This window comes from Megascapheus bottae, chromosome 11, assembly GCF_031878675.1.
Source record: "Megascapheus bottae isolate mThoBot1 chromosome 11, mThoBot2.hap1, whole genome shotgun sequence".
NCBI classification, from domain to species: Eukaryota; Metazoa; Chordata; class Mammalia; order Rodentia; family Geomyidae; genus Megascapheus; species Megascapheus bottae.
Genome location: NC_143519.1, coordinates 2,061,379 through 2,088,807, shown reverse-complemented (window position 1 = coordinate 2,088,807; position 27,429 = coordinate 2,061,379). Strand labels below are relative to the sequence as shown.

Sequence of the window (27,429 nt, the reverse complement as noted above, 5' to 3'; positions counted from 1 at the left end):
TCGACAGTGCCCAACACACAATGCTAGGGCAGAAAGGAAGAAACCAATGCCTACCAGGCAAATAAATCAAACGCCAGGCGGAGCTCTCTCTCCCCATCCTCCTTCTGACACCTGGATACTCTTGTCAGCCCTGGACAGAAACTGACCTCAGTAACTCACCGGCTGTGAGTTTTGATGTTTAATTCCATTTATAAAGAGCAGCTTTAAAACAAAAATGTTAGTACACACTTAGAACACTGGTTTGTTCATTTGACAGTTTTTATATATGCACCAGTTGTTACTACAAAAATCAGAAAAGTAAAAACATTACATTTGCACAGTGTAACCACTAGTTGACTAAAAACAAAAGCTGCTTTCTATAAAATCATAAACTTAATGCAGTTTATTAGGAGAGATTAAAAATTCCCCTAGTTAAATGGACGTGTGTATGTGCATATCTATAGGTATAGATATAGTATATATTTTAAAGCAAAAAAAAACCTCAAAAAAATAGGAAAAAAAGTCAAAATAGTTTAATATTTTGACCAGTCAGTTCCTACAAATAGTGATTTTCTTTACATATCTGTGGTAAAAAGTCTGTAGAGACCAGGTAGGAAATGTGGAGTAAAAATATCAAATCTACGTGCGCCCAGATGGAGCCTGCTCCTAAGAAAACTGAGGCAAGCGGTCATCCCTTAAACCGGGGCCCTCTACAACTAAAACCGTGGCCATACCACAAATTACAAAGTTTCGTGAAAAGACATTGGAGAAAGACACACGTTCTTTCCTTTGTGTGGGTCACCGCACCGCAGGAAATCGTAAAGCTGTACCTTGCATAGGAGACGGCTGTGCGGTGACGACTTCTACCAGAGTAAAAAGCAGCTTTCTAAACCAACACCCCGGTGTCCACAGGTAGACCACAGGGCACCTCAGGGACAACCCGAGTCACCAAAGGAAAAGTGGCCAATTCTGGTGACAGCATTTAAGAAAATGATACCCTACAAGCGCACCTCACAGAGGGAGTGGCGCCTCCTCTGCCCGGGGCCCCGGGGCTCCTCGCCCGCCCGCTCAGGAGCCGTGGTGCAGGTGCATGGCGCTGAGGACGGCGCGGTCGTATCGCTCCTCCACGCGCACGCAGCTCGAGTGCTCCAGCACACTGCTCAGCTCCGGGATGCTCTCGGCCGTATCCCCAAAGCCATGGTAGTGGCCGTAGTGCAGGCTGTCCCCCAGGTCCTCAGCCCAGGAGGGCCTGCTCGCCACACAGCTGCTGGGGCTCCCGTTCAGATGCAGAGAACCGCACATGTCCGCGTTAGCGCTCGCCGTCTTCTCCAAGTCCTTGGGCCCATCAGCACTGACAGGGGCCAGGCCGCCTGCAAATGGCTGTCCTGGAACTAATCCATTGCTAGGGACTGCTAAGCACAGGTCACTCCTGCTTTCCATCCCACTGGCCAGGGCCATGGTGGGGGAGTCCACACGTCCATTGACGACGCATCCATTTGTCAATGTACTCGGCGTGGAGCTACTGTTTTTCACATCTGCATTAAGAAATACACCTGTCACCAAAGCTCAGAACCACGGGGGAAGAGAAACCATAAAACGTGTCATGGCTGGCACAACGGCACAACACTTAAGTTTCTTTTCGGTTGCACTTTTTCTTCTAAACAAACCAGTCTTTTGCAAAGTTAAACAATGTGCATAGGTAATTTAAGAACAAAGCACGATGGTAGTGCAGCCTGGATGGAGGGAAAATGTGCATGTGAAAAACTCCAAGTACACAAAGCCTGGAATCCAGCACGTTGTCTTTTTAAAGACTTCTGAAGACAGCTCTAACATTCACTCTGAAAGGGTCCCTCCAAACTGATGGAAAGCATTCTAGGAAGTTAAAGCCCCTCACAAGCACTGCTCCAGTGTTTGCAGAGGGGGAAGAGGGGGAAGACAGGCACACGAGGCAGGTAAAGTCAAGGCAGCTCCCCACAGGACTCTCCTAAAGCCTCCTTCCTCACAGCACACGCAGAAATATTATTCAAGAAGAAGTGATTTTGTGACGCTCAAACCCTGCAGGACCTCCAGAAAGGGGCCCAGAGAGTACTGGCATGGAGACTCCTGCAAAGACTGACACAGCAACCCTCACTGTCGTGGGCCAAGAGCATAGCGCTGACCGTGGGGCAAGGGGCTCATTCTAGCAACTATGGCATCTAACCCACATGGAGACATCCATTGGGACAGAAAGGATCCCCACAAAATGCCTGGATGTGCTGGGAGAGAGGATAGGGAGCTCACAAGTGTAGCGCTAGAGAATTGTAATGTTCTGTCCACAAAGACTCAGCACAGATACAAGTGTGAAATCTTCCGCTGGCTCATGTGGACCTCTTTATGTTCTCAGTGGTACTGGTACTTGAGCTCAGGACCTGGCCTTGTGCTTGCTAGCCTGGCACGTCACTGCCAAGCCATGCTTCCGGCTGTTTTTCCCTGTGTATTTTTAAGATTGGGTCTCCCCTCCTGCCTGGGTATGCACCCAAGTCATAATCCACCCACTTTCGGGCTGTCATTGGGCGTCACCAGACCCAGCTTCCCTCTGTGGGAATGGAAGAAGTCTTGAGGACTTGACCAGGATAGCTTCACCCCTTGACCCTCCTCACCCATGCAGTGTGGGAGGGCAGACAGACACCATGACGCCCAGCTATGGGTCGAGGAAGGACTCTCTTGAACGCTTCTGCCTAGGCCAGCCTCAAACTGGGTTTCTTCCATTCTCAGCCTTCTAGTAGCTAATTTTGCAGGCGTGGGCCACGGGCGCCCATCGATAATATTACGTTTTGCCATACTTGTGCCAGGCTGCCAAAGTAAAGCCCGACAGGAATACAGAAGAGCCCCGTTCCAGCAGCCTTCAGAAGGATGGTGTACTGTAAACACTCCACCGTTCTCGACGGGACTTTTTCCAAGGTCTGTCCTTCTGTCCATCACCCCCACCCTGGCAGAGGCCTCCGTGTGTCCTGCTAGACGTCCTGACAACAAACAGCTCTGGCTGCTCACTGAACACTAGGCCTTCAGCATCGTTTTAAGCCACAACTGGAACTTAGTAACTTCTGTGCATTTGCTAACGATGATAGAATTTTACCAAATTTAAGTGATAGCTTTTCTAGTTAAAAGTTGGGGCTAGAAAACAAGGTTTTCAAGAGCTAAGTATGAAGTAAAATTTTTTAAAAAAGAAAGCTATTCCCAAGGGCAAAACATACTAATCTTTTGTCAGAAACAAAATATAAAGCACCTGTCCTAGGGACTAAAACTCATAAATACAATGGCAGCTTTGGCTATCAGCACTGTGTGTGTATAGTTCAACCACACAAAGTAAGCTGAAGTAAACGGTGTCATGCACATTCGAGGCTCTGACCTCGTCCTGGGACCTGCAGCCAGCCCATGTCAGAAGCCAGGAAGCCCTCAAGAGCTGCCTTGGCAGGCACTGCCCACAGGCCGCTCTTCACGGCTGCCATGACCTCCCACACTCCCCACCACTTCCAGGGCCACCCACATCCACATCCACAGCACACAGCAGGGAGCTGGGCTGGGCGCGGACACTGTCCTCTTACAGGACTTTGAGGTCCTCACATGAGGGGCATTCAAAATACAAAGGTATGATTTAAGAAGTTTTTTTTAAAAGGAAAAAAAAAAAAAATTCGGCCAGAAGAAACAAGCCTGCAGGTCCAGGCAAGCACTGAAGGAAGGACAGCCTGAGGCCTGTGTGCCCCTTTTCTGCAGAAGGAGGCAAACTCTGGGACACTGCAGTTTCCCCAGTCTTCTCCCAGTGCTAGAGCTGGGGAGGAAGACACCTCCAGGCTGAGCTGACCAGGAGAGCCTGCTGGCCAGCTCGGCCCTCACCCTGCTGTTCAGCACCAAGCCAGGCAGGCCTTGGGTTTTGGATTTCATCTTCAGTCAAGCATGTAGCCCCGAACTACAGAAAACATTAAATTTCAATATACTATCTGACCAAGACAAGAGGAACGCCAGCCATTTCACTTATTCAGCAGAAGGCTGGCCCTACTCGCAACAAGTGCACAGCTCCTAGAAGGAGCTCCACATTGTCCACTCATGGAAATGGTGCTTTCGTGCAAGTCTGGGAAACAAAACACAAGAGATTTTTATTCCTAATGAGAAAGTATACTGAAATCTCTAACTACAAAAAAAACATTTTTCTTAAAACATAAAGTGACAACAAAATGTTTAGGGGGCAAATACTTCTCTGGTCACCTAGATAAGGAAGAATGGTAGATGAAAGCTTGGGCTATAGAAATCCCTTAAAACATTCTAGGTGCTGTTTTAAAAGTACAACAGTTAGCTGGGCGCGGTGACTCTCGCCTACAATCCTAGCTACCCAGGAGGCTGAGATCTGAGGTTCAAAGCCAGCACAGGCACTAAAGACCTTGAGACCCTTATCTCTAAGTAACCACCAGAAGACAGGAAGGTAGGTCGGTAACCTTGAGCTGAAGAGCTCAGGGACAGCACCCAGGCCCAGATGGACCAAGCCCTACGACGGACGGACACACACACGGATACACACACAGACACATGCACACACACGGATTAACTTGCATATGGTAAACATTTTAGCATGTAAGATGTCTGTGAAACTACGCCCCGCATATACATGATCTCAGGGCTGAGGATCCCAGTTCCAGCACACAGGGTACATGGGTCAGGGCCGCCGCTTTCGTCAGCACCCATGTGGATGGCGAGCTGCAGGGTCTCGTGTGGATGCTGACACTAACAGTATTTAGTACATTTGCCCAAGGGTGAGGTCAGAGCACTACCACCTCCAGCCTCAGTAAAATTAAGCAAGGCACATTAAGCAAAAGTTTGCATGAGGACGGCAAGACTGCACTTACATTTCTCACATTCACCGGACGCATCAACACTTATCTGTGAAGCTACACACCTGCCTAAGAGATGGAAATTACAGTGTAACAGTTCTTAACAGACACTGAACAACCAAGTGCATACAAGTTAGAAACTGCTGTCAGAAATAATATGCATACTGATTCTTGCAACGACAAGGGGTCTGCATTGCCGAAACAGTATATATTTCTATTTCTTTGGGTCCAACAGAACCACTCTCCTGTGGTTCGGTGTCTTCGACCACTGGGCTGTTGTGGCAGCCAACAGGAAACTGTCCACTCCCACCTGTTTCAGCGGCAAGCTCTCTATCAACATGCATTTTGTCCGCGTCGTCTTCCATCTCACCGTTCACCGGTGGCATGGCATAATCCAGGTTTGGAGCTGCACAGAAACAAAGACGTGTCAGATGCCTTTGCACATACAAGAAAACCACACAGGCAAAGCTGAGCAGTACCGACGACGTGAAAGCTGTCAAGTAATCGAAAATGCAAAGGTCACTAATGAACTCTGGATACTAGGGAGAAATTATTTTCCACAATAAAGTGTATTTCTTGAAATACACTGTCATAGATGACAGCACATATTCTGACTGCTCTTTAAACAACATCAAGAGGCTCTCAGGAGACCAGTTCTCAACTTGAAACCACTGAAGAAGCTATCTTGAAGTTTAAGAAGATTCACCGGTTCTGCTAATAGAACACATCAGGCTAGCACTGGTGACGCATGCCTGGAAATCCTAGCTACCCAGGAGACTGGAACCTGAAGATGAAGATTCAAACCGGACAGAAAAGTCCCCGAGAGACTTGTATCCACAACCAACCATTCAAAAACCAGAAGTGGAGCTGTGGCTCAAAGTGGTAGAGCAATAGCCTTGTACAACAGAGCTCAGAGACAGCACCAAGGCCTTGAGTTCAAGCACCCCAACTAACAACAAAAAGGCATCAGAAATAGCTGGGCACCAGAGGCTCCTACCTGTAATTTTCTGTAATCTATTGAGGAGGCTGAGATCTACATCACAGGTTCAAAGTCAGCCTGACAACTAAACTGAGACCCCATCTCTAAGAGAACCTGCACAGTGCTTCAGGAAAAACACAGTCACATGCAATAAAGCTAAGATGGGCTCTTGTCACATAAGCATATGTGCACTGCACACACACACACGTGTGTACACATCCTCCCACACACTCAAGAACAGCCTGTCCACAGCACATCTGGTCTGGGCCCCAAGTCACAGAAAACTGAGCATGCACTAAATAAGAAATGTGGTGCTACAGCCACATAGGTCACTCACAAGATGGTCACGGGATGGCCTTTTCTTTGGCCAATCCTGGGGCTTGAACTTGGGGCCTGAGCACTGTCTTTCCACTTTCTCAAGGCTAGAGCTCTACTACTTGAGTCTCAGCACTACTTCTAGCCTTTTCTCTCTTTTTTTTTTTGGGGGGGGGGTCGTGAAGCTTGAACTCTGGGCCTGGGCGCTGACCCTGAGCTCTTCAGCTCAAGACCACCACTCTACCCCCTGAGCCACAGCACCACTTCTAGTCTTCTGGTGGTTAAGAGATTAAGAGTCTCATGGACTTTAGTGCCCGGGGGCTGCCTTTGAACCTCGATCCTCAGATCTCAGCCTCCCGAGTAGCTAGGATTACAGGCGTGAGACATCTCGCCTGGCAACTTCCAGACTTTTCTACCTATGTGGTACTGAGGAACTAAACCCAGGTCTTCGTGCATGCTAGGCAAGCACTCTACCACTAGGCCCCAGAATGGTTTTGTTTTTAAACTCAAATAGGACCATGGCATGAATCCTATATCAAGTAATTTCAAAAGAACCTTTAATTCACCCTGATGCCATTGGTTACATTTATAATCCCAGTTACTCAGGAAGCCGAGTTCTGAGGATCAAGGTTCAAATCTAGCCCCTAGCAGACAAATTCTGGAGACTCTTATCTCCAATGAACCAGAAAAAAAGTCAGAACTGGAGGGGTAGATTGCCAGCTGGGAGCAAAAAAGCAGTGAGAGTGCAAGGTCCTGATTTCAAGCCCCAGCGGCAGCCCGCACACACCCCAGGAATCTTTACTTTAGCAGATGGCTACATGTATTGTGGTTCCCCTATCTGAAGTTCCTGGAGCTGCTGTACCCCTCCTTTCTCTTCCACACTCTAATATGTGCAAATGCACCTCTAATGCATTCCCCATTATAGAACACTTAATCATCTCTGGGCCAAAGAATTCCAATCATGTGGAATAATACATATAAAAACAGGACTAAGCCTTTAGTGCTAAGTTTAGTAGCACAAATCACTTTTCACTGCTCCCCAGACACCACCTACAGAGACCAAATCCATCATGAATGATGAGCGTCAGGCGGAGGCAGACACAGCAGTGGGACTCTGAGGCTGAGTGAAGAAGTCTGAACAGGTGTGAGGCCAGTGCAGGTGGGTGCTTCAGTCTCTCCGCCCAGAGCTTCAGTTCCCCTTTCACAAGGCAGTAGCGCGCAGGTTCTGCCTCCACTTCCCCAAGGCCAGAGGCAGACGGGCAGCTCTGGGGAGGTGGAGACAATCCTTGCACTGTGTGTGAAGAGGGCTGGGGCAGCATTTTCCCTCTGCAGTGCCCACGGGGCCAAGCCACCACGCTTCAGGAATAAACAAACGTGCCGTGAAGCCGGACGTTCCCAGCGGCAGCCACTGAGTACTGGCTTAGTGGCAATGCTCTTTGTGCAACAGGGAGAGCGGTCACTTTTGTAATGCCGCTCCTCTGAAAGGCAGGTTTAGAAGCCACCTGACAGATCAGATGGGGAAAAAACCAGGTGTAGCTTCGTCCTCTCTTTCACTGTGCCCAGGGCCCAAGGCAGCTCTAGGTCAAGGAAGGAGAGCAATTCAATACCCAGGGGGCAGGGTCAGACACGGCACACCATTAACAACTCGAGTAAAATAAAGCCCTGAGGAGCTCAGCTGCAGACAAAATCAAGCAGCTGGGTTACTTGTATGGCAAGCCAGCAGCCCTGGGTTCAATCCCCAGTCCCACCACACAGGGCCCCCTCCACCCCCATCCAGAGGCCTCAGGCAGGACAGCTGCGGTGCTGAGCCAGGCCACCAGGGGGCAGAGGCAGCCAGCACCAGAGGACGGCTTGGGGAATCAAATCACCCGCTGCACTGAGACCCAATTTGCAGCAGAACAAATTCCTGCCTAGGACCTCCTGACAGAGCTCAGTTCGCGGGTACCCAGGTTGTCACGCAATGCTGAACAAAGCGGGGTAAGAACGGAAGGCCCTCCAATTTCAGCAAGCAAGAAACCAGTGTGAGAGTCCGTCGACAACCTCCCTCCAAGCCGGGTCCTCCAAGGTGACCCTCCCGCCTCGGCCTCTGAATGCTCGGCCTGGTGGCTTCTCACGAATCCCCCTTCCACTGCAGGACCTCCGCAGGTGCCCCACTGGCCGCATGCAGGCACCAGAATTAGAATTTCCTAAACCATGTAAGCCATGGAAGTGAACTGGCCACTCAAGGTCTGAAGCACACCACGCCTGGCCGTTGTGTCCGCCAGGTACTTTTCCAGAGAACCGGAAGTGGCTCAAGGGGTAGAGCAGCAGCCTTGAACCGAAGAGCTCAGGGACAACGGCCAGGCCCGGAGTTCAAACCAAAGCCAACCAAAAAACAACAACAAAAAAAAGAAAAAAACCAACTCTGACACCAGTTTATGACATTCCCTAGGGCCTAGTATTTCTGAATCTAATTAATAATAATTAATTAGTGAGCTCTCTTAAAGACAATTTAAATTTAACAAGGAAAACCACAAAGTATAAACACATAGATGTACAACTGATGCAGGAAGGTAGAAAAGGGCCAACACTAAATAGCATCATCTCACTATTTCCTAGGCATTAAAGTGAAATTGCAAAGAACTGTAAAAGTAGATGCTTCTTTTGGGTGACACTGGGGTTTGAACTCAGGGCCTTGTGGTTGCAAGGCAGGTGCTCTGCTCACTCTAGGAGCCGTATGTCCGTCCAGCTTTCTGCTCTGGTTAGGTTTGACAGCATCTACTTCCTGAGCAGCCATGTGTTTGGAAGGACGTCCTTATGCTTTCTGGTGTAGCTGGGACAACAGGCTGCTATCACCCTGCCCCGTTTTCCTGACGACATAGGTAGGTGGGTCTTGTGAAGTTTTTTTTACAATGTTGTCTCTAGCTAGGGAGCTTTTTATTTACTGAGACAGGATCTTGTGACACCCCTCTCTCCTCCTCCCCCGTCCCAGGGCTTAAACTCAGGGCCTGGGCACTGTCCCTGAGCTTCTTTTTGCTCAAAGTTAATACTCTACCAATTGAGCCACACGTTCACTTCTGGCTTTTCTGGTAGTTAACTGGAGTTCAGTCTCAAAGACTTTCTTGCCTGAAATGGCTTTGAATTGTAATTTTCAGATCTTAGCCTCCTGATTAGCTAGTTTTATAGGCGGGAGCCTCTGAAACCTCTGCATATCTTCATACTATGTTCATGACTGTTATGGGTCTTTCTAGAAATTATTAGGCCTGTAATTTAAAAAAAAAATCTTGGTTTTGATCACCATTGCATTTAATTTAATACATTTCTTTTTTTTTTTTTTTTTTTTTTTTTTTTTTTGCCAGCCCTGGGCTTGAGCTCAGGGCCAGAGTATTGTTCTTGGGTTTTCTCAAGGCTACAGCTCTACCACTTGAGCCACAGCACCACTTCCAGCTTTTTTCTGTTTCTGGTACCAGGAAATTGAATGTGGGTCTTCGTGCATGCTAGGCAAGCACTCTACTACTAGGCCAAACTCCTGGCCCTACACAAATTTTTCTTTTTTGTTCATCATGGGATTTGAACTCTGGGCCATCACCCTACCCCTTGAGCCACAGTGCCACTTCCAGGCTTCTGGTGATTAAGTGGAGATAAGATTCTCAAGGACTTTTTAGTGCCAAGACTGGCTTTGAACCGAGATCCTCAGGTCTCAGCCTTCTGCATAGCTAGGGTCACGGGTGTAAGCCACCACACCCACTGTACACCACAAAATTCTATAAAAAGTGACCCCGTCACCCAGACTCTAAGCACAGCTGCACAGGGGAGACTCACGGCAGGACTCTGCTGGAGCACAGGGAGGGGGAGTGAGGCTGGCCCGGGGCCCGGCTCTACCTGCTGAGATCTGAGGATCAAGGTTCAAAGCCAGCCAGGTCAGTAAAGTCCATGAGACTCTTATCTCCAATGAACCACTAGAAAACTGGAAGTGGTGTTGTGGCTCAAGAGGTAGAGCATTAGCCTTGAGCTGAAGAGCTCAAGACCAACAACAACAACAAAAAAGAAAAATAAAGAGAAAGAATACTCAAAACCTTACTTACTCAATTCTTCAACTACAATTTAATAAGTGAACTTGCACTACATGGGACACAAGGACAAAGTGAGGTCACACCCTGTGTCTATGGTAACATGGAACACAGGAAAAGAAGTTTCATTCTCAGATCACTGGCCGTAAGCTCAGAAACACTCCAAAATTTTTTTGTTTAAAAATCAGGCTTGGTGGCAGATTTCTTTTTTAATAGAGGCATTCTTAGCAGATACCGTGTGGTGGCGCCCCGCCAGCCTTCACCGCCACTGTGGCTAAGTGGCATACTTCTCCACCCTGCATCCATGCCCTGGCTGGAAGATGCCCACAGCCACAAAAGGAGACTGGCTGAGGCAGGAAGCCCCTGGTCCCATCCCAACCTGTCTCACCTCCAGTTCTAGCTTTCTTCACTCCTGGGGATCCCACGTCTTCCAGGCACCGTTTTCGATTCGCTCCTACACTAATGCAATCGGGAAACATGCTCTCGTGACTTCCACTCAAAGCGCCATTGTGATAGAAACGGTTCAGATGGTGGTTCCGGAGGCTCAAGAGAAACTGGGTGCACTCGTGGAAGCCCTGGGTTTGGGCAATGTCTGCTGCTGTCAGGCCACTGGCATTTCTCAGGCTGCACAACACAAAGACACTGAATTAAACCCCAGTGGGCATCATGTCTGGTCTCTGCTCCCGCTGAACTGACTATCTATCTGAGGTGATACAGAAAAGCCAGTCAATTTACAGAAAATCCTCATTAAGGGAGTCGTTAATCACCCTCATTCTGTAACTATCTTCTCTAATACATATGTGATTTCTAAGCAAGATTTGGGAGATATTAATTTAAAAATCAAGACACTAAATTTAAAAACTCATCTTCCTATTTAATTTCTCAAAATCACATATTAGTCTGAAGAATCTAGATTTAAGTTACTTCAGACTTCACCTGAAACTGACTTCTACATTATCCTACGGCTTGAGTAAATCATAACAAACAAACATATACTAACATTGTCCGTGGCATTTACAGTAAGTGGCTTCTTTCAAACAAAGTCTTGGCTTAGCAACCAGTCAGGTTTCTGCTGACACGTGGCACTTTAAGTGGAGAATTGGGGCTCTCTGGCATTATCACAAGCTACAATTAATTAGACTCTGTGCCCAGAAGGCTGGATCTCATTTGGCCCTTGTCCTTGCATGGGGACTCTGCGGGGGCAGTACCCACTGGCCTCCCAGGGCCTGTGTGAACACCTGCTTGAACAGTCTGTAACAGTGCTGTAAAAACCTGCCTCCTGGGCTCACGCCCTCCTTCCCCTTTGGCTAGTAACACCAAGCGGTAAAGACCTGGTGTCTCTTCTCGTAACTGAGACTCCTCAAGTAGGAAGTGTTAGAGGAATTTTTGTCGACAAGAGCTCAATAAAATATAAAACCTAAGACTTGTAAATGTGAGAAGACTGAGACTGAAAGTGAGGCAGCATTGTGTAATTGTAACCCTCTGTACACCACCTTTACAACACCAATAAAAAAAAATTTAAAGACAGGGTGTCCTCAAAATTCCAAATGAGGCTTAATTATATTTAAAAAAGAAAAAAGAAAGTGAAGCAACAAAAGCAGCTCCACATTAAAGTCTTCTGGTGGACAAGAGAGGCCAGGGCTTCTTATGAATGTATCCCATGACAGCCAGCATTCTGAAGGCTGATAACGGGGAAGTGAAGAGGTGTTAAACGGCAAAGATAGCTTCCAGGCCTCTTCAGCCAGCCAGGCCACAGGCCCAGCCAGACATGATCAAATGAAAGGCTTCGTGCCACAGATACAATCAACCCAAATCCTGTTCTGCAGGGTTACGGCTAAAGCAAAAAACAATCGGAGAGCAAGACCATTCACGGACAAAGGTTTGTATTTTAAAAGGGCAAGTATATCCTTTTAAATCGATATATGTACCCTATTAAGTTCTCTTTATATGTGTATTTTCAAGCTGAGCTAAAGCTCTAGCCTCGTAAATGAAAATAAAAAAATCAGTAAACATGTCTACTCCCTGAGAACATGAGATAGAAGTATGCAGTATACAACTGCAAGAAAAACCCAAGTCCAATTTAATGGACATAAAGGAAGTAGTACTTGAGATTCACATCAATTCGATACCAATGTTCTTCTCCGTGGTAATTATGTATGGGACTGTTAGGACTAAACGTTTTGTTTTCTGTAAGACTTCATGGCTGTGAATTCTGGCGCACACTCTTACCACCATCTCAATTTTCATGAACTACCGTGTACCCAGCACAGGGCCTTCCTGTTTCTGGGGCCCAAGCACTTCATGTGGCTCTCAGTCCACGGCAGGCTGACTCCCACTGAGCTGCCCACTTCATCGTCAGCCAGAGAGAAGGTGCTCTAGACTGGCCTGCCATCAAACACCAGCTCTGTGAAAACCCAACAGCTCTCCTGACTTAGCAAAGTTCACCACTGCCTCGAGGACTCCCGGTCTCACTTGAACAACAAAGCTGCCTGGGAAAGGTGCTCTTCAGTGAATCAGAGCACACGAAGCAGTGCCTTTCGATGTCCACCTGAACGCCCATTCAAGGAGAAGGCCTGAGCAGGGCAGGCAGCGTGAGGAAGGCTGCGGACACACCCAGGCCGGCTGGCTGCTCACTGAAAGCGCACATCGCCGGGGGAGGGGAGGGCAGGGGTGGGGGGGACCACAGGGCTCCTTCCCAATCGGCAGGCGCCACCATTCTAGTCTGAAGGGAGTTTTAAACCAGATGGTGGGAGAATGTTGAAGTTGGTGGTGTACATGCTGCATTTTTAGACGCTCTCTGAATTTAGCATCTCTCAAGCGTGGCAACCTGGGCAAAGGCCATACAGGCACGTGAGAGCTCGCGTCTGCTCTCTGGCTCAACATCTGAGACATCTTTGAAAATGCGGCCAATTAAGAGGATTAAGTAAACAACTAAAGGTTTAAAGTAGAAGTTTTTGCTGTGCCTCCTCAGGGTGCTCAGACTACTGTCTGAGAAGCAGTCCTAGTGGGAGCCTTGTTCCTAGCCCTTCCTGTGCTAGTGTCTGCGTTTACGTCTCTCTGTGTGCAGGGATCAAACCTATGGCTTCATGTATGCTAAATAAATGTTCTACCGTTGGGCCATACCTAGACTTTGGGCTGGTCTTTGAAATACTAGCACCTGACAAGACAGAACAATGTTTATTACAAATTTAATATTCTGTCAGACAACCGGCAAAAATGAACCAAACTGAGGGATATTCTGAAGGCAGTATTTAAGTTTTACTGTACCTAGGAAGTCCTCCGAGGGAACTTGAGATTGAACTAGCTCCATGCTGGGGTCAGCTGTTCCTCCTGGGTTTCCACTTACAGTGCCACAATGCCAGGACCGAGAAGCCATTTGATCAGAGCAGATTAGGAAACAGTTTTTAGAATCTGAGGTGTCATACTACCCTCAGAATGTTTTCTTTTTCTTAATGCCATGTGACAATAAAAGATAACCACAATGTTTACATAAATAAAATTTCTGTTAAAATTCTGATCTCAATTTAGCTATTATTGTTAGTTTACAAGTAAAGGGTAGATATCATAAATTAGGGTAAGCAAAGCATGCAAATCTAAAGAATCTATATCTGAATTCCTAGATTAGCATTAAAACCAATCACCGCAACAAATACCTCAACAGTATGCCTTGTGTGCAGAAAGGAAGCATTCATTGCCACAACCGTAAGGTTTCGGAGAAGCACTGTGGCAGTTTCAGTCGTTTCTATAGGAATGCTCCCCCTTTCTAGGTGACTTGAAAAAATCAAGTCAATTCGAATTACGCAGCTGTAAAACATTGACATGTGTGGTTTTTACAGATTCAGAATCTTCTGCGTGATGTAAACGGGCAATGGTTTCTACATAGGAAACTTAAATAATACGGGATCACATTTGCAGGCAACATTTGGATTAAAATACATACACACACGAGTTGCAGAAGCAGTCTCGGAGCCTGGCCGCTGGGTGTGGCCGCCCTGACCTGAGCACTGCTCAGCGGGCTGCCTTTCATTATCACCTCTGCAACTTTAGCATGAAGCCAACTTAAATATGTCAGATAGTTCAACAAAACTTTAACAGTATGGACTAAAAACCATCAACTCACGATTCTGGTTACTTTAAAATTTGGTATGCTGTATCACAAATACATTAGTAACTATTCCTAGATGGAAATAAGCAAATAAATGGAATCATTAAAAAAAAAAGATAAAAACATTACTAAATGTCCATTTGTACAGTCAAAACATTAGAAATATCTGAAATTACTTCAGTTAAATAAACACATGTGTATTTTTAACCCTTTGGTATCCAACTTTTATATATAGTTACAGAGCTTACACTAGTGTTCAGTTAACAATAGGAAGAAACAATTTTTTCAAAGTTTCTATGAGAATCATTTGGTGCCAAGTTTTCAAGTTCATTTACGGAGGGCGGTTTTACATTGGAACGGAGTCACAACTGTGTGCACACATCCAAACCTAAGAAGCATCGTCCATCAAGTTGGGTGAAACAGCAAAGGAGAGGAACACTGAGATTTAGAGACTACTTGTCTGCCATGCAAGTACCATCTTTATAGAAAAGTGAGGGTTAAAGAGGTACTGAGATTTGTACGTTACTCAAGCTCAATTCCAAACTAATCAACACTTTCAGTGGATTATGTCATAGGTATGGAGTGCTGACAGGCGACAAGGGGACATACGCTCCTCTCTGGCAGGCAGATCTGAAGCAGCAGCCTCAGAAGGCCATTCCTCCATCCTGTGGCCTCTGGGTGTAGGAAGGAGGAGCAGGAAGTAGCCCAGACCAGACAAGTGTGTAGAAGTGGCCATCAGACACGGAAGCAAGCTCTAGACGATGGGGAAGACTAGTTCAGAGCATCTGTAACACAACTAGTTTAGCCAAAATTCCAGTAAATCTCACGCTGTAACAGGATTATCACTCGGAAGGGCCAATAATGAGCGATAAACAGAAATAACCAATTTTAAAAATGAGTGGCTAAGACAGCAAATCTCAGTTGCATTTCTGTCCAGAGCAGCTGCGATTGGAAACACACCCATCATGTCTTTGTTCTGTTGAATGTTGCTCTGAGGCATAGTTCTCTGACAAGCATAAAGGGCAGAAACCACCTCCAGCACTGAATCACACAAACCATAATTCTGTCTTCCTTAAAAGCACCTAATTGTCTACCTGCTGGTCTCACAGCACTGTCGGTCAACCAGGCCTTCGATTTCCGATATCACAGATAACCATGCCCATTTTTTTTATATAGGCAACAAAACCTAACTGGCATAGTTGGTGAAGTTCCTTTTGAGCTCAAGGTAGTTTTAAGGCCAGCTTGATCTGGTTACCACAGAACACCTCCAGCAGAGGGGAGAGGATTGGGCGCTGGCATCCAGACAAAGTACGAGCCAGACAGGAGCAAGCGATGAGCAAGTGAAAACTACCTCTTTAAAATCCCTTTATTTCTATCTAAAGAAATAAGCAAAGCTGCACAGGGAGTTGTTATGCAAACATTCCCCATTTTCCCTCTCAAGAAAATAAAAGACTAAGTAGCAAAAATGTTTTACATACAGCTGGAGGTCTGGGACAGTAACAACAGCTGTTGGTAGTAAGAAGTAACAGCAGACAGCCACCAAACTTTTGAGCCTTTCTTCAAAATCATATCCCCCGAACTTTAAGCTGTTAATTTATTCTATCATCCAAAGAAAGAAGTGAGTGGACATTTTTTCTGTCTTGGTACAAGTCCTTCTTCTAAGCAAAACATGAAGGGTAAGAAAGCAGCAGAGGAGCTGGAGTTTGGCCTAGTGGTAGAGTGCTTGCCTAGTATGCATGAAGACCCGAGTTCAATTCCTCAGTACCACATACATAGAAAAGCTGGAAGTGGTGCTGTGGCTCAAGTGGCAGAGCTCTAAGGAAAGTGCTCAGGCCTTGAGTTCAAGCCCCAGTATTGGGAGGAAAAAAAAAAAAGCAGTGGAATTCTACTAGACAAAAGAAAATAAAGGACAACCACAATTTACCTGACACAGGGCTAGATACTTTATGGCACACAAACATGTGTCTGGCCACAGGACTGGGACTTGACCTCGTGTATGTGAAGTTTCAGATATAATGGTTAGATGTTAACCATCATTACATATGTCAGACATAGAAATTCACGTGAAAAAGATAACTTGGCACCAAAACTCAGATTTATATTAAGAGAAGAAAACAAAAGTCCATTAATATACTCACGTGTGGTGCTAGAAAATTTAATACGATGCACAGCAGCTGAAATGCGTTACCTTAGGGTTGCAACCTACATTAACAAGTAAGTTATAACAACCATTCTGGCCACAGACACTTGGCACACTGCCACTGCCTCACTCCCTGGTGACCAAAACACTGAGCTGTGGCCACTGTCAGGTAGCAGATGGACAAAAAAACAACAGGAATTAAGAGCAAAATTATTTTTAAAAAGTGGTATGAGGCAGCTTTTAATCCATTCACAGAAAAAAAAAAACTTATCTCTTAAATACTGTAGAATACATAACAGTCTGATCCATCCTGAAAGGGGGGGAAAAGTAAGTAATTCCATACCTCTGATCTCAAAAGTAAGGTATAATTTGCTGCTACGGCTACACTTATCTGTATGAGCAACATCGTGGGGATTCAAACTGCTACACTGCTAAACTAAATGGGACAAACTCTAAAATTAATGTTTGTAAGATATAACAAAGCAATTTTTAACTTAGCTTACCAAAGAAACTAACATTTTTAATTAGATGTTAAGACTAAATAACCACATAACAACGGCAGTAAATCATGATTACTGTGTTCTACCTCCAGGCCAAGATAATTTTTAAGAATTGCTTTTGGCTAAGTAGCTCAGGCTAATATTTCTTAAAAAAAAAAAAGTGAAAGCTCAGTCCAGGGCAGTCACCATAATGCAGGGTCTGGAGGGGAGGCTCCTGTACTGAGGAGGGGCACAGACTGGCACGCAAAGCCACGCGCACCACACCTGGTGGGAAAGAGACACTTGAGGGTCCTGTAACCAAGGACAGAGTCGTAAATAAAAGATGCTCATATCAAAAAAGACATCTACTATCAAAAAGGACAGTGATTTTTATTGGCTCAAAGGACTAAGCTACCCATTAAAATGAATGAAAGTAACATCTTTGTAATAAAAATGTTTAGGACCAATCAGAGTGTTGTTTAGAAAATAAGTTAAGAGATCTAATTTTAATTATCCATTAGTTCCATAATAATTAAGCAACTTAATTGATTATGGTATATGACTCTGTATTTTAGTCACAGCTAATAAAATTTCATCTATAATTTTACAGTATTTGAGAATCATGTTTTAAAATCATGTAATATAATCACGGTGTCAACTATTTTTACATTACCTTCTCATAACTACATAAGAAGTCACAAGGGTCCCTGCAAGGAGCCGTTAATACAGGCCCTATTTAGAGCACTAGTTTACTACAAAAGTAAAGGATGGCAATGCTGCCTGTGGTGCTGGAACAGAAGCTGAGGAGCTGACAATGGGCACAGCCCCTAGGATACAGACAAGCCTAGATGGCGTAACCTACATGGTTTCGCTGTCTAGGATCTATGTTTGGTATGTACTGTAATACAGAGTCAAACAGGGATATGGAAACCAAAGGGTTAAACTAGCTTGTGGCTTTTACTTCTCCCAAAGCCTAAAATTTCACATTTCCATTAGAATAAAATGATTTCTAATTAATTTATATGAATTATTTGTAACATTAAAGGTAAATTTAAGGTAAAAGCCGGCAATACAGTTATTTGGGTTATGATAGCTCTATAGCTTACATTTGACATTTAAAGAAGGAAAATTATATCCATTTTGTTAATGCTGTGAACTGCAAAAAAAGTTTCGTAATTGTAAGTGTTCAAGAGAAATTTAAAACAGATGAATTTCATGCCTTAAAAAATGACTACCTAATAATTTGCGAACAAGATCACACCTTTATTAACAACTAAAAACAAAAATCAAACACTAAGACCATATTTATCTAGCTATCATCCTAAAATGCCACCATTTATCAACACCTGAGGTTTGACGTATCAACCCCAGGTCTCGGGCCTTCAGTGTCCTCAGTTCCATTTAATAAAGGAACCATCAAGTCATAGCTGGCTTTAGAATGTAATCATGTTCTCACATTTTCCAAGATGAAGAAATTAAGACTTAGGAAAAAAAAAAATCACAGTCCTCAGGACTGCTCCAAGCCGGAGAGGCCCGCAGAGGTTCTATGCCAACCAGGAGCCTTGTTCTGGAAAGAACAACCCAGCCAAGAGAAACATAAAGGCCTGCCACCACGCTGTAAGGAAGTCGTGGCAGTCAGACATCCGGTTCCAGCTCTACCTCACACTGATCCGCGCTCTCGGCATAAGCACTGAGGCGCCAGTGAAGAAGGCCCCTCTACTCATGGTCAACCTAACTCGCTCCTCACTGACCACGACTGATCTAGGCTTCTGCGTACTCTACACACTTCCTTTCAAGAGAGCATCTCCACTACAAGTCTAGCTGGAAGGAATTCGCAAGGGTACTTACTCAGCATGAGCCCCACTGGCCACCAGGGCCCTGATGCAGTCCAGGCTCCCTGATCGGGCTGCCTTGTGAAGGGGAGTCTCTCCCTCACAGTCCTGAAACACACAACACACTCACTCAGGTCTACAAGTCAGTGACTCACACAGGTCAGACACGCCTTACCATCAGGCCTCTAAAATGAAACCTGTTCACGAGGACAGTTTGAAACAGAACACACGGAGGTGTGACAGGAAGATGGAAGCAAGGCCACAGGCGACATTCTTCACATTGGTTAGCTACAGACCAGTGATCAAAATTCCTACGGCCCCTCCTGTAATGACAGCATGAATGTTCCTGCAGGTAATTTATAGGTCCTTTTATCTTACATCATGGCACAATGTATTGTATAGAAACCCCAAATCACTGTCATGTAAGAAAACTTTACATTAGAGCAGCGATCTAGCTCAATTAATAGCACATAAAAATTAACCCACAGTCTAAACTATCCATGTTCCTCTTCTGCCACCACCGTGCACGCCAGCCAAAACAACCTCTGCCTGGGGAGGCATTCCATGAGGAGATAGCTTGAGGTCAGAGGGTGGGGCAAAGAGAAGGAGGAACACAAAGTTCTCCTAGGCCTGTTTTAAAGACACTAGCCAGGCATCAAGGGACAAAGACTGAAGTGAGCAAGCATAGTTTTGGAAAACACTGTAAGTCTAATGCTGGCATCCAAAAATAAGATGAATATGTTCACACTGCATGAATAAATGAAAAAAAAAAAAACCAAAATCCTGAAAAGACAAACACAGCAAATACAATTCACCATCCATTTCCGCTACAAACACTGGTTTAAGGCTTTGTCTAGGGAAGCCTGGAAACACAGCCGGGGCTGCATTTGAATTAGGAGCTGCAGTTGGCCCAGTGTAGACTACAAACAGCAGGGACGGGTAACGGTGTAAGGTGTATGGCACTGGGAAAAGCTTACTCATTAAGTAAATTTCTGAGCTCCTCCCCAGTGCCCCTGAATTCTCAAGGTAGGTTGGGGTATAAACTAAACAGAGTAACACATGCCTGCTAGTGGAGAGTGAGTGCCACCCTCCCCAGCAGGGTATGACAGGAACAGCTCCCTTTCAAAGGGAGCAGACTGGTCAGCTGTCTATGTGATGGCTATCCAGGGACTTAGCTAGTGAACTCATGTTTAAAAGAGCTAACCACCTTCCTAGAGAGAAAGGATGGGAGAAGGGTTCTATAATAAACACACATGGCATGACTATCATATAGAAAAACTGCCAGGAAAACAACAATTAAGACACTGACAAGCTCTGCAAAACACACTCGAGGAAAAACAATTCTCAAAGCTGATGCTAAAACATGATGAGCTGGGTGAGGTGGCCCTCGCCTATAGTCCCAGCTACTCAGGAGGCTGAGCACTGAGCCAGTTCAAAGCCAGCCTTCGACTCTTCAATGAATCACTAGAAAATGGGAAGTGGGGCTGTGGCTCCAGGGATAGAGCTGTAGTCCTGAGCTGATTGCTACACTGTTTCCCCCTTTTTTCCGTTTCCGGGGCTGAAACTCAGGCCCTGGGCACTGTCCTTGGGCTCTCTCAAGGCTAGCCGTGTACCACTTGAGCCACAGCACCACTTCTGTTTTTTTTCCCCCCTGTGTATGTGGTACCAAGGAATCAAATCCATGGCTTTGTGCATGATAGGTAAGCACTCTACCATTAGGCCAGGCCACACTCCTGGCTCTGCTACATTCTTCCAGAAAAAGAACAGAATGTTAGCAGAGAAAATGTAATCACTGTGTCACACAAACAGCTGCTGAGTAGAGGAGACACCGCTCTCGCACACCTGCAGGAGGGACGTGCCCTGCAGTGGGCTCTATGTTCACTTGCATTTGAATAGATGTCTTCTGTCATAGTCAGACAGTCTGTATAGGATTCTAGAATATGGAGCACTCTAGAAGGGGCCTGGGAGAGCTGACGGGAGACAGGCAGGGCACTTTGATGTTCCATTTCTACAAACAGCACAAACTGGAGATGGCTGGCAAATATACAGCAAGACTGACACCAAAAATACACCTCGTGAAAGCCAGCTTTCTCTCTTGGGGAAGCCTGTAAGCAGGGTCAGTGAGAAGTTTTCTGTCATCTCACAGCCCACCTGAGACTCAGCCCTAAGCTCCATACACTTAGATAACCTAAAACCCCCTGGAAGAAATTCTCGGATGCTTAAGAAAGGTTCCTGCAACACTCTGGTCCACATGCAGACCTGGGCCACGCAACTGAACACAATGCAGAGCTAGAGGGAGAAGAGCTATGGTTCTGTAGTGGGAGCACAGGGCAGAAGATGGTGCCACCTGGAGGCACTCAAAGGACAGAGTGGGGCATGCTGGCCCACCTTCAGCCCATTCTCAACATCTGTTGACATTACTCAGCTGCGCTGAGAAGCTGGCTGGGAAGCTGTTTCGAAACTGAATGTCTGGAAAACTACCAGACAATTTCTTTAGACCACACTGAATTTGATGTGCAGATTTTAACACTCTATATTTTAGAATCCATATTGCTTACATTCATGCCATTGTCCTTTTTTCTTTTTCTATTTTTTTGTGGGCCATGGGGGTCTTAACTCATCCTGGGCTCTGTCCCTGAGCTCTTCAGCTCAAGGCTACAGCCTTACCCTTGAGCCAAGCCCCACTTCCTGTTTTCTAGAGGTTAATTGGAAATGTCTCGGGGCTGGCTTTGAACCTTGATCCTCTGATCTCAGCCTCCTGAGTAGCTAGGATTACAGGCGGAGCCACTGCACCGCCTTTTATTTTTAAAATTGTTATTATAGTCAGGTAGTGAGTTCTTTTTTTTTTGGACAGTGCCAGCCCTTCCCTAGTCCCCCCCCCCAGTGTTGTCCTTATTTTACTCATGGAAACTAAGCCACAAGGTCAAGTGCCTTGTCTGAGCAACCAGGCAGCGTAGGAAATGTCTGCTTCCTTGGAGCCGAATGTTAAGGGATGTGGGAGTTCTAGGGTCCTTGTGGGACAGTGACTGGCTGCAGGAGACTTGATGGCACGCTTCAAGTATGAATACAGTGGAAAACTACTGGCTGAAAGACATAGGATTAAGACAGAGTGTCTGACCTTTTGCACCAATTCCTGTCAACAGACAGGACCCCTGAATGCACTTATCTTAATGAGAAAATTCCTGGATTCCTTACTGAAACTGTGTAAGTGCTTCCTGTTTTTTTCATCTTCTCTTGTTCTCAAGTCCCTTTTTGTCTGCTTTTCTGTAATCCCCTGTGCAAATGTGAACCTTTAATAGCAGAGGTCAGGGGTAATACTTTCAATCTAACCTTGCTGGGGAGGCTGAGCTCATTTCTTGCCCAAGGTGGTAGTTGGAATATTGATTATTTAATGATACTCTGATGTAACACTGCATGGGTATTTCTTCATCTGTCACTGGGAATCTGCTGGTCAGAACTGGTAAGTGGACAGACGAGCTGGTACCCAAGAAGTTAGATACACAGGAGACCATTCACATGAATTAAAATAACAAAGAATCAGAGAAGCACACATTCAAAGAACTATGAGAGGAGAGGAAAGGAAGCACAACAAGCATAAAAAAAACTCTTCAGGCTTGAAACCCCAGGCCACGTCTCAATCTGGTCATTTCAACTATGAGGTCGATAAGAACAGCTTGTGATTATGCCTGATGACCATTTCCTCAACTTGCCTTTCTAATGGGTCGATGAGCTGTGTTCAGCTACTCTACACATGGTTATAATCAAAGAAAATAGGAAAAAGGAAAACAGCAAGGAGGAAACTACATGGCAACACAGTGTCAAGGACACTGCCACCCTTGAAAGACTGCCAGGTAGCTACAATCCATCTGCTGGATGCTTCTCTACCCTGAGCTAACAATTTAAGGGTTCATATGTTGCTGAAAATATACCATGAAAATCCTGGCACTTGTATACACTGTTGTCTATATACTTCTTTTATTGATTTCTCTTTGAGTTCAGGGCCCGAGAATTGTCCTTAAACTTCTTTGCTTAATGCTACTGCTCTACCACTCAAAACATGGCTCCAATTCTGGTTGTTCTGGGGGGGTGGAGGGAGGAAGGGGGAAGAGTTGGTCATAGGGCTTGAACTCTGGGCCTGGGCATTGTCTTTGAGCTCTTCAGCTCAAGGCTGGTGGTTATTTGGATAAGAGTCTCAAGGTCTTTTGTGCCTCGGCTGGCTCTGAACTCTGCGATTCTCAGATCTCAGCCTCCTGAGTAGCTAGTATCACAGGAGTGAGCACCAATGCCCGGTTTAATTCTGGCTTTTTGTTGGTTAACTGGAGGCAAGAGTCTCAAGGACTTCCCTGCCTGAGCTGGCTTTGAACCACGATCCTCAGATCTCAACCTTAGAGTAAGTAGGGTTGCAGGTGTGAGCCACAGCACCCAGTTGTATAATCTTAAATACAAAATCCATGAAGCATTTTCACTTCTCCTTCACTAGATGAGTGTGACTTTCCTCTATCTACCAGTGATCTCTAACTTAGGTCTGAATACAAATTCACCTTGAAGCGGACTTAAGCCAACTTTTTGCTAGTCAGTGTGTTTTTACAGTATATGTGTGAAGTCAAGGTAAGGAGGCTTTGAACACAAGCCAGGAAACCTGGGCTCCAGGCCAACCACCTTCAATTTCAAGCTGTGACCTTGGGGAAATCTCTCGATCTCAGCAGATTTTAAGTGAGTCAAATAATAGGTGAAAGCACACTTCAGACAGAATGCATGCTTCTAGCAAAGGCCTATTATCCAAGATAAGAGAAGAAGCAAATTCCAGCTGGCCCCGGGACATACAGGGAGCTCTGATTAAGGTCTCAATCTTGTCTGTGAGTGAGCAATTACCAGAGGGAAGGAAGTCTTACCGGCTTGTTAACGTTGGCCCCAGCTTGGATCAGCCACAGTAGGCACTGAGGGTGTCCTCCAAAGGCAGCAATGTGGGCGGGGGTCTGGGCATAGCGCGTGGTTGAGCTGTTCAGTGTGGCTCCGGCGCTCACCAGCTGGACCAAGCACTCCAACTGTGGGATGAGGGAGGGGAGAAGAAGGCAGGCGGCTGCGTCAGACGTTCATTCATTCATTCATTCTCCACAACACTCCTGACTCCAGGGGTCACAAGTGGCCTTTCTCTTACCAACGGTTTCTTTTTTCTTCTTTTTCTTTTTTTTTTGGGGGGGGGGTGGGTCATGGGGCTTGAACTCTGGGCCTGGGCGCTGTCCCTGAGCTCTTCAGCTCAAGACTTCCACCCTACCCTTGAGCCAAGCCCCACTTCCCCTTTTCTAGAGGTTAATTGGAGATAAGAGTCTCAGGTCCTTTTGTGCCTGGGCTGGCTTTGAACTTTGATCCTCAGATCTCAGCCTCCAGAATAGCTCCGATTACAGGTGTGAGCCACCGTGTCTGGCCCAACTGTTTCTTTCAGAATAGATTTAGTGTTTCCTCAACTTGAAGAAAACTCTGAAAGGCATTTAGAACTTTTCCCCTGTCCTTATTTAGAAAAGGCCAAAAAGAAACAGAAAGGGGGAAGCATGATTTTTTGAACGTGTCAGTTTACTCCCTTTATTATTCATGAGAGAAACCATGCTGACATCATAACCGTTCAGAGAAGTGCAATCTTTTTTCTTCCCCCCACCCCCACAGTCCTGCATTCAGGGGCTGGGCACTGTCCTTGAGCTTTCTCAATGCTAGCACTCTATCACTTGAGCCAAGGCACCACTTCTGGCTTTTTCTGTGTATGTGGTACAGAAGAATGGAACCCAGGGCTTTGTGCATGCTAGGGCATACACCCCACCCAAGAACCACAATTTTACAGGAAGTAAAGGACCATGAGATTAATTTATATGGATATGAAACTGGCTTTTGTGAGAGTGGAAGGTCAACAGAACCTCCAGTCTATAGATAAAGATCTTAAAACACTGTTTTAAATTGAATGAAGGAAGAAAGGGGAGGGGGAGAAGGCAGTTAAGAATTTATATGCCACAAAATTAAGAAAAGGGAAGGGGTGGGGCAAGGATGATGAAGGGGGCCAGGAGTTTGGCCTAGTGGTAGAGTGCTTGGTATCACATACATAGAAAAAGCCAGTTGTGGCTCAAGTGGTAGAGAGCGCTAGCCTTGAGAAAGCTCAAGGATAGTTCTCAAGCCCCGAGTTCAAGCCAGGACTGGCAAATAATAATAATAATAATAAGGAAGAATAAAATTGTTGAAAAGGGTGACACCGATCAAGACACAATGTATACATAAACTGCTTTGTTAAATGGCAAAAACAAAAAACAAAAAAAACCACACAATAAAAAAAAAAAACAATACATATCCCACAAAATTAAGAAAAGTAAGGGAAAGGTGGGTTGGGAGGGCTGGGTGAGAATGTTGAAAGGGATGACATTGATCAAGACACACTGCAGCCTTAAACTGCTTTGTACAATTCTTAGCACAACTTTGGCAACTCCTTTGTACAACTACTTAAAGACAATAAAAAAACTATATATATATTTTCTCTCTCTTTTTTTTTTTTTTTTTGCCAGTCCTGGGGCTTGAACTCAGATTCTGAGCACTGTCCTTGGGCTTTCTCAAGGCTAGAGCTCTACCACTTGAGCCACAGCACCATGTCTGGCTTTTCTATGTTTGTGGTGCCAAGGAATTGAACATGGGTCTTAGTACATGGTAGGTAAGTGCTCTACCACTTGGCTAAACTCCTGGCCCATTAAAATATAAATATAAACATATATATTTCTTTTTTTTCTTGTCAGTAGTGGGGCTTGAAATCTGGGCCTGGGAGCTGTCCCTGAGCTCTTCAGCTCAAGGATACCACCCTACTCCTGAAGCCACAGCACCATTTCCAGTTTTTTAGTGGTTAACTGGAGATAGTCTCATGGTCTTTAGTGCTCAGAGTGGCTTTGAACCAAGGATCCTCAGATCTCAGCCTCCTGAGTAGCTAGGATTACAGGAGTGAACCACTGTGCCCGGCTTAAAAATATTTTTAAGAGGCCGGGAGTTTGGCCTAGTGGTAGAGTGTTTGCCTAGCATGCATGAAGACCCGGGTTCGATTCCTCGGTACCACATACATAGAAAAAAGCCGGAAGTGGTGCTGAGGCTCAAGTGGTAGAGCTCTAGCCTTGAGAAAGCCCAAGGACAGTGCTCAGGCCCTGAGCTCAAGCCCAGGACTGGCAAAAAAAAAAAAAAAAAAAAAATATATATATATATATATATTTAAGAGAGTTTAAAACAGTATTTTTTTATCCTACAATTGAAGAAGCAAAAATCAAAAATGATTTGTACCATCTGTACGTTATGAAACGCATTTTTGCATCTACAATGAAAATATGACCTGAGTGCCAGTGGGTCATGCCTGTCATCCTAGCTACTCAGAAGGCTAAAGATGAGCACTGAAGTTTGAAGTCAGCTTGGAAAGTCTGTGAGACTCCTTCCTCCAACCAGCTACCAAAAACCCGGAAGTGGGGCTGTTGCTCAGATGGGAGAGAACCAACCTTGAGAAAAAAAAAAAGGCTCAGGACCAGAGCTGGCTGTGCATTCAACGCCCCGGTACACCTGAGCATGTGTAAAAAAATAAACAAACAGCAACAGGTCGTTAGGTTCCCAGGCGGGTGTGGCCCATCCTACCACCGGCCGCCCCGGCGCTCCTGCCGCCGGAGAACCTCAGAAACAGAGCCTCCACCAGGGGCGGGGACCACACGGCTCCGCTCCGCAGGGAACCGCGCGCTGGGGCGCCCAGGGCGAGCTAGGACGGACAGACAGGCTGCGGGCAGGGCTCGATGCCAGGCCAGTGCCAAGCGCCCACCGACGAGGCAGGGGTCCTGCTCCCTCCGCGCTGGGAGGGCGCCGCGGCCCGGCTGCTGCTGCTGCCGCAGCAAGACGAGCTCACCCGGAATCACAAGCACCCGGGGTCCTCGTCCTCCTCCCGGCCAGGCCACCGGGGAGGCTGCGGACGGAGGCCGAGGTGGCCCGATCCGCTCGAGAGGCGGCGAGCGCGCGGGGCCGCCCGACCGCACGACCCGGCCCTCGCGGCGCGGGAACGCACCGGGACCGCCGGGGCACCTCCGACCCGCCCCTGCCCGCCTCCCGGGCCGCTCTGGAGGGGATCTGGCCTCGGGGCTCCGCGGTGGAGGCGAACCCCGGCCTCCCCCGGGCCGCCCCGGCCAGGCCCGCCCCGGCGCCCGCCTCGAGGGCGCCCCGGCCCACCGCGACCGGCCGGGAAGCGCGGCCCGCGGCCCCCGGGGAGAGGAGGCCGGAAGCCGGGCCCACGCGCCCGGCGGCGGGAACCCGGCCGGGGCGCCGGCCTTGCCGCTCCGGAAGGGCCTCGCCCGCGAAGGCGGCGGATCCGGCCCCGTGGGCGTCCTCGAGCGCGGCCCCCGCGCCCGGCCCCGCCGCGAAGCCGCGGAAGATGGCGCCGCGCGGCCGGCGCGCGCCCACCTTGCCGAAGTGCGCGGCCCAGTGCACGGGCGTCCAGCCGTAGAAGGAGTCCTCGGCCGCCAGCTGCGCGCGCGGCGTCCGCGGCAGCAGCGCGCACAGCGCGGCCAGGTCCCCGTCGCGGCAGGCGCGGTGCAGCGGGAAGCGGAGCGACAGCAGCTCCTCGCTGGAGAAGCCCGCCTCCACGCCGGCGCCCGCGGCCGCCGACATGATGCGTGGCTGGAGAGCGCAGGCCGGCCGGCGA

General features: G+C 46.9%; 1 protein-coding gene across 1 annotated transcript; it reads right to left on the bottom strand.

The window, feature by feature from the left end:
- Ankrd10 (ankyrin repeat domain 10) lies at nucleotides 1-27,429 on the bottom strand. The gene is given in 9 exon segments (XM_090341875.1): nucleotides 1-1,514; nucleotides 5,152-5,247; nucleotides 10,573-10,808; nucleotides 13,838-13,868; nucleotides 13,871-13,906; nucleotides 13,909-13,988; nucleotides 18,757-18,848; nucleotides 23,633-23,785; nucleotides 27,189-27,429. Coding segments are annotated over 9 exon segments (1,398 nt in total). The 5' UTR covers nucleotides 27,396-27,429; the 3' UTR covers nucleotides 1-1,047.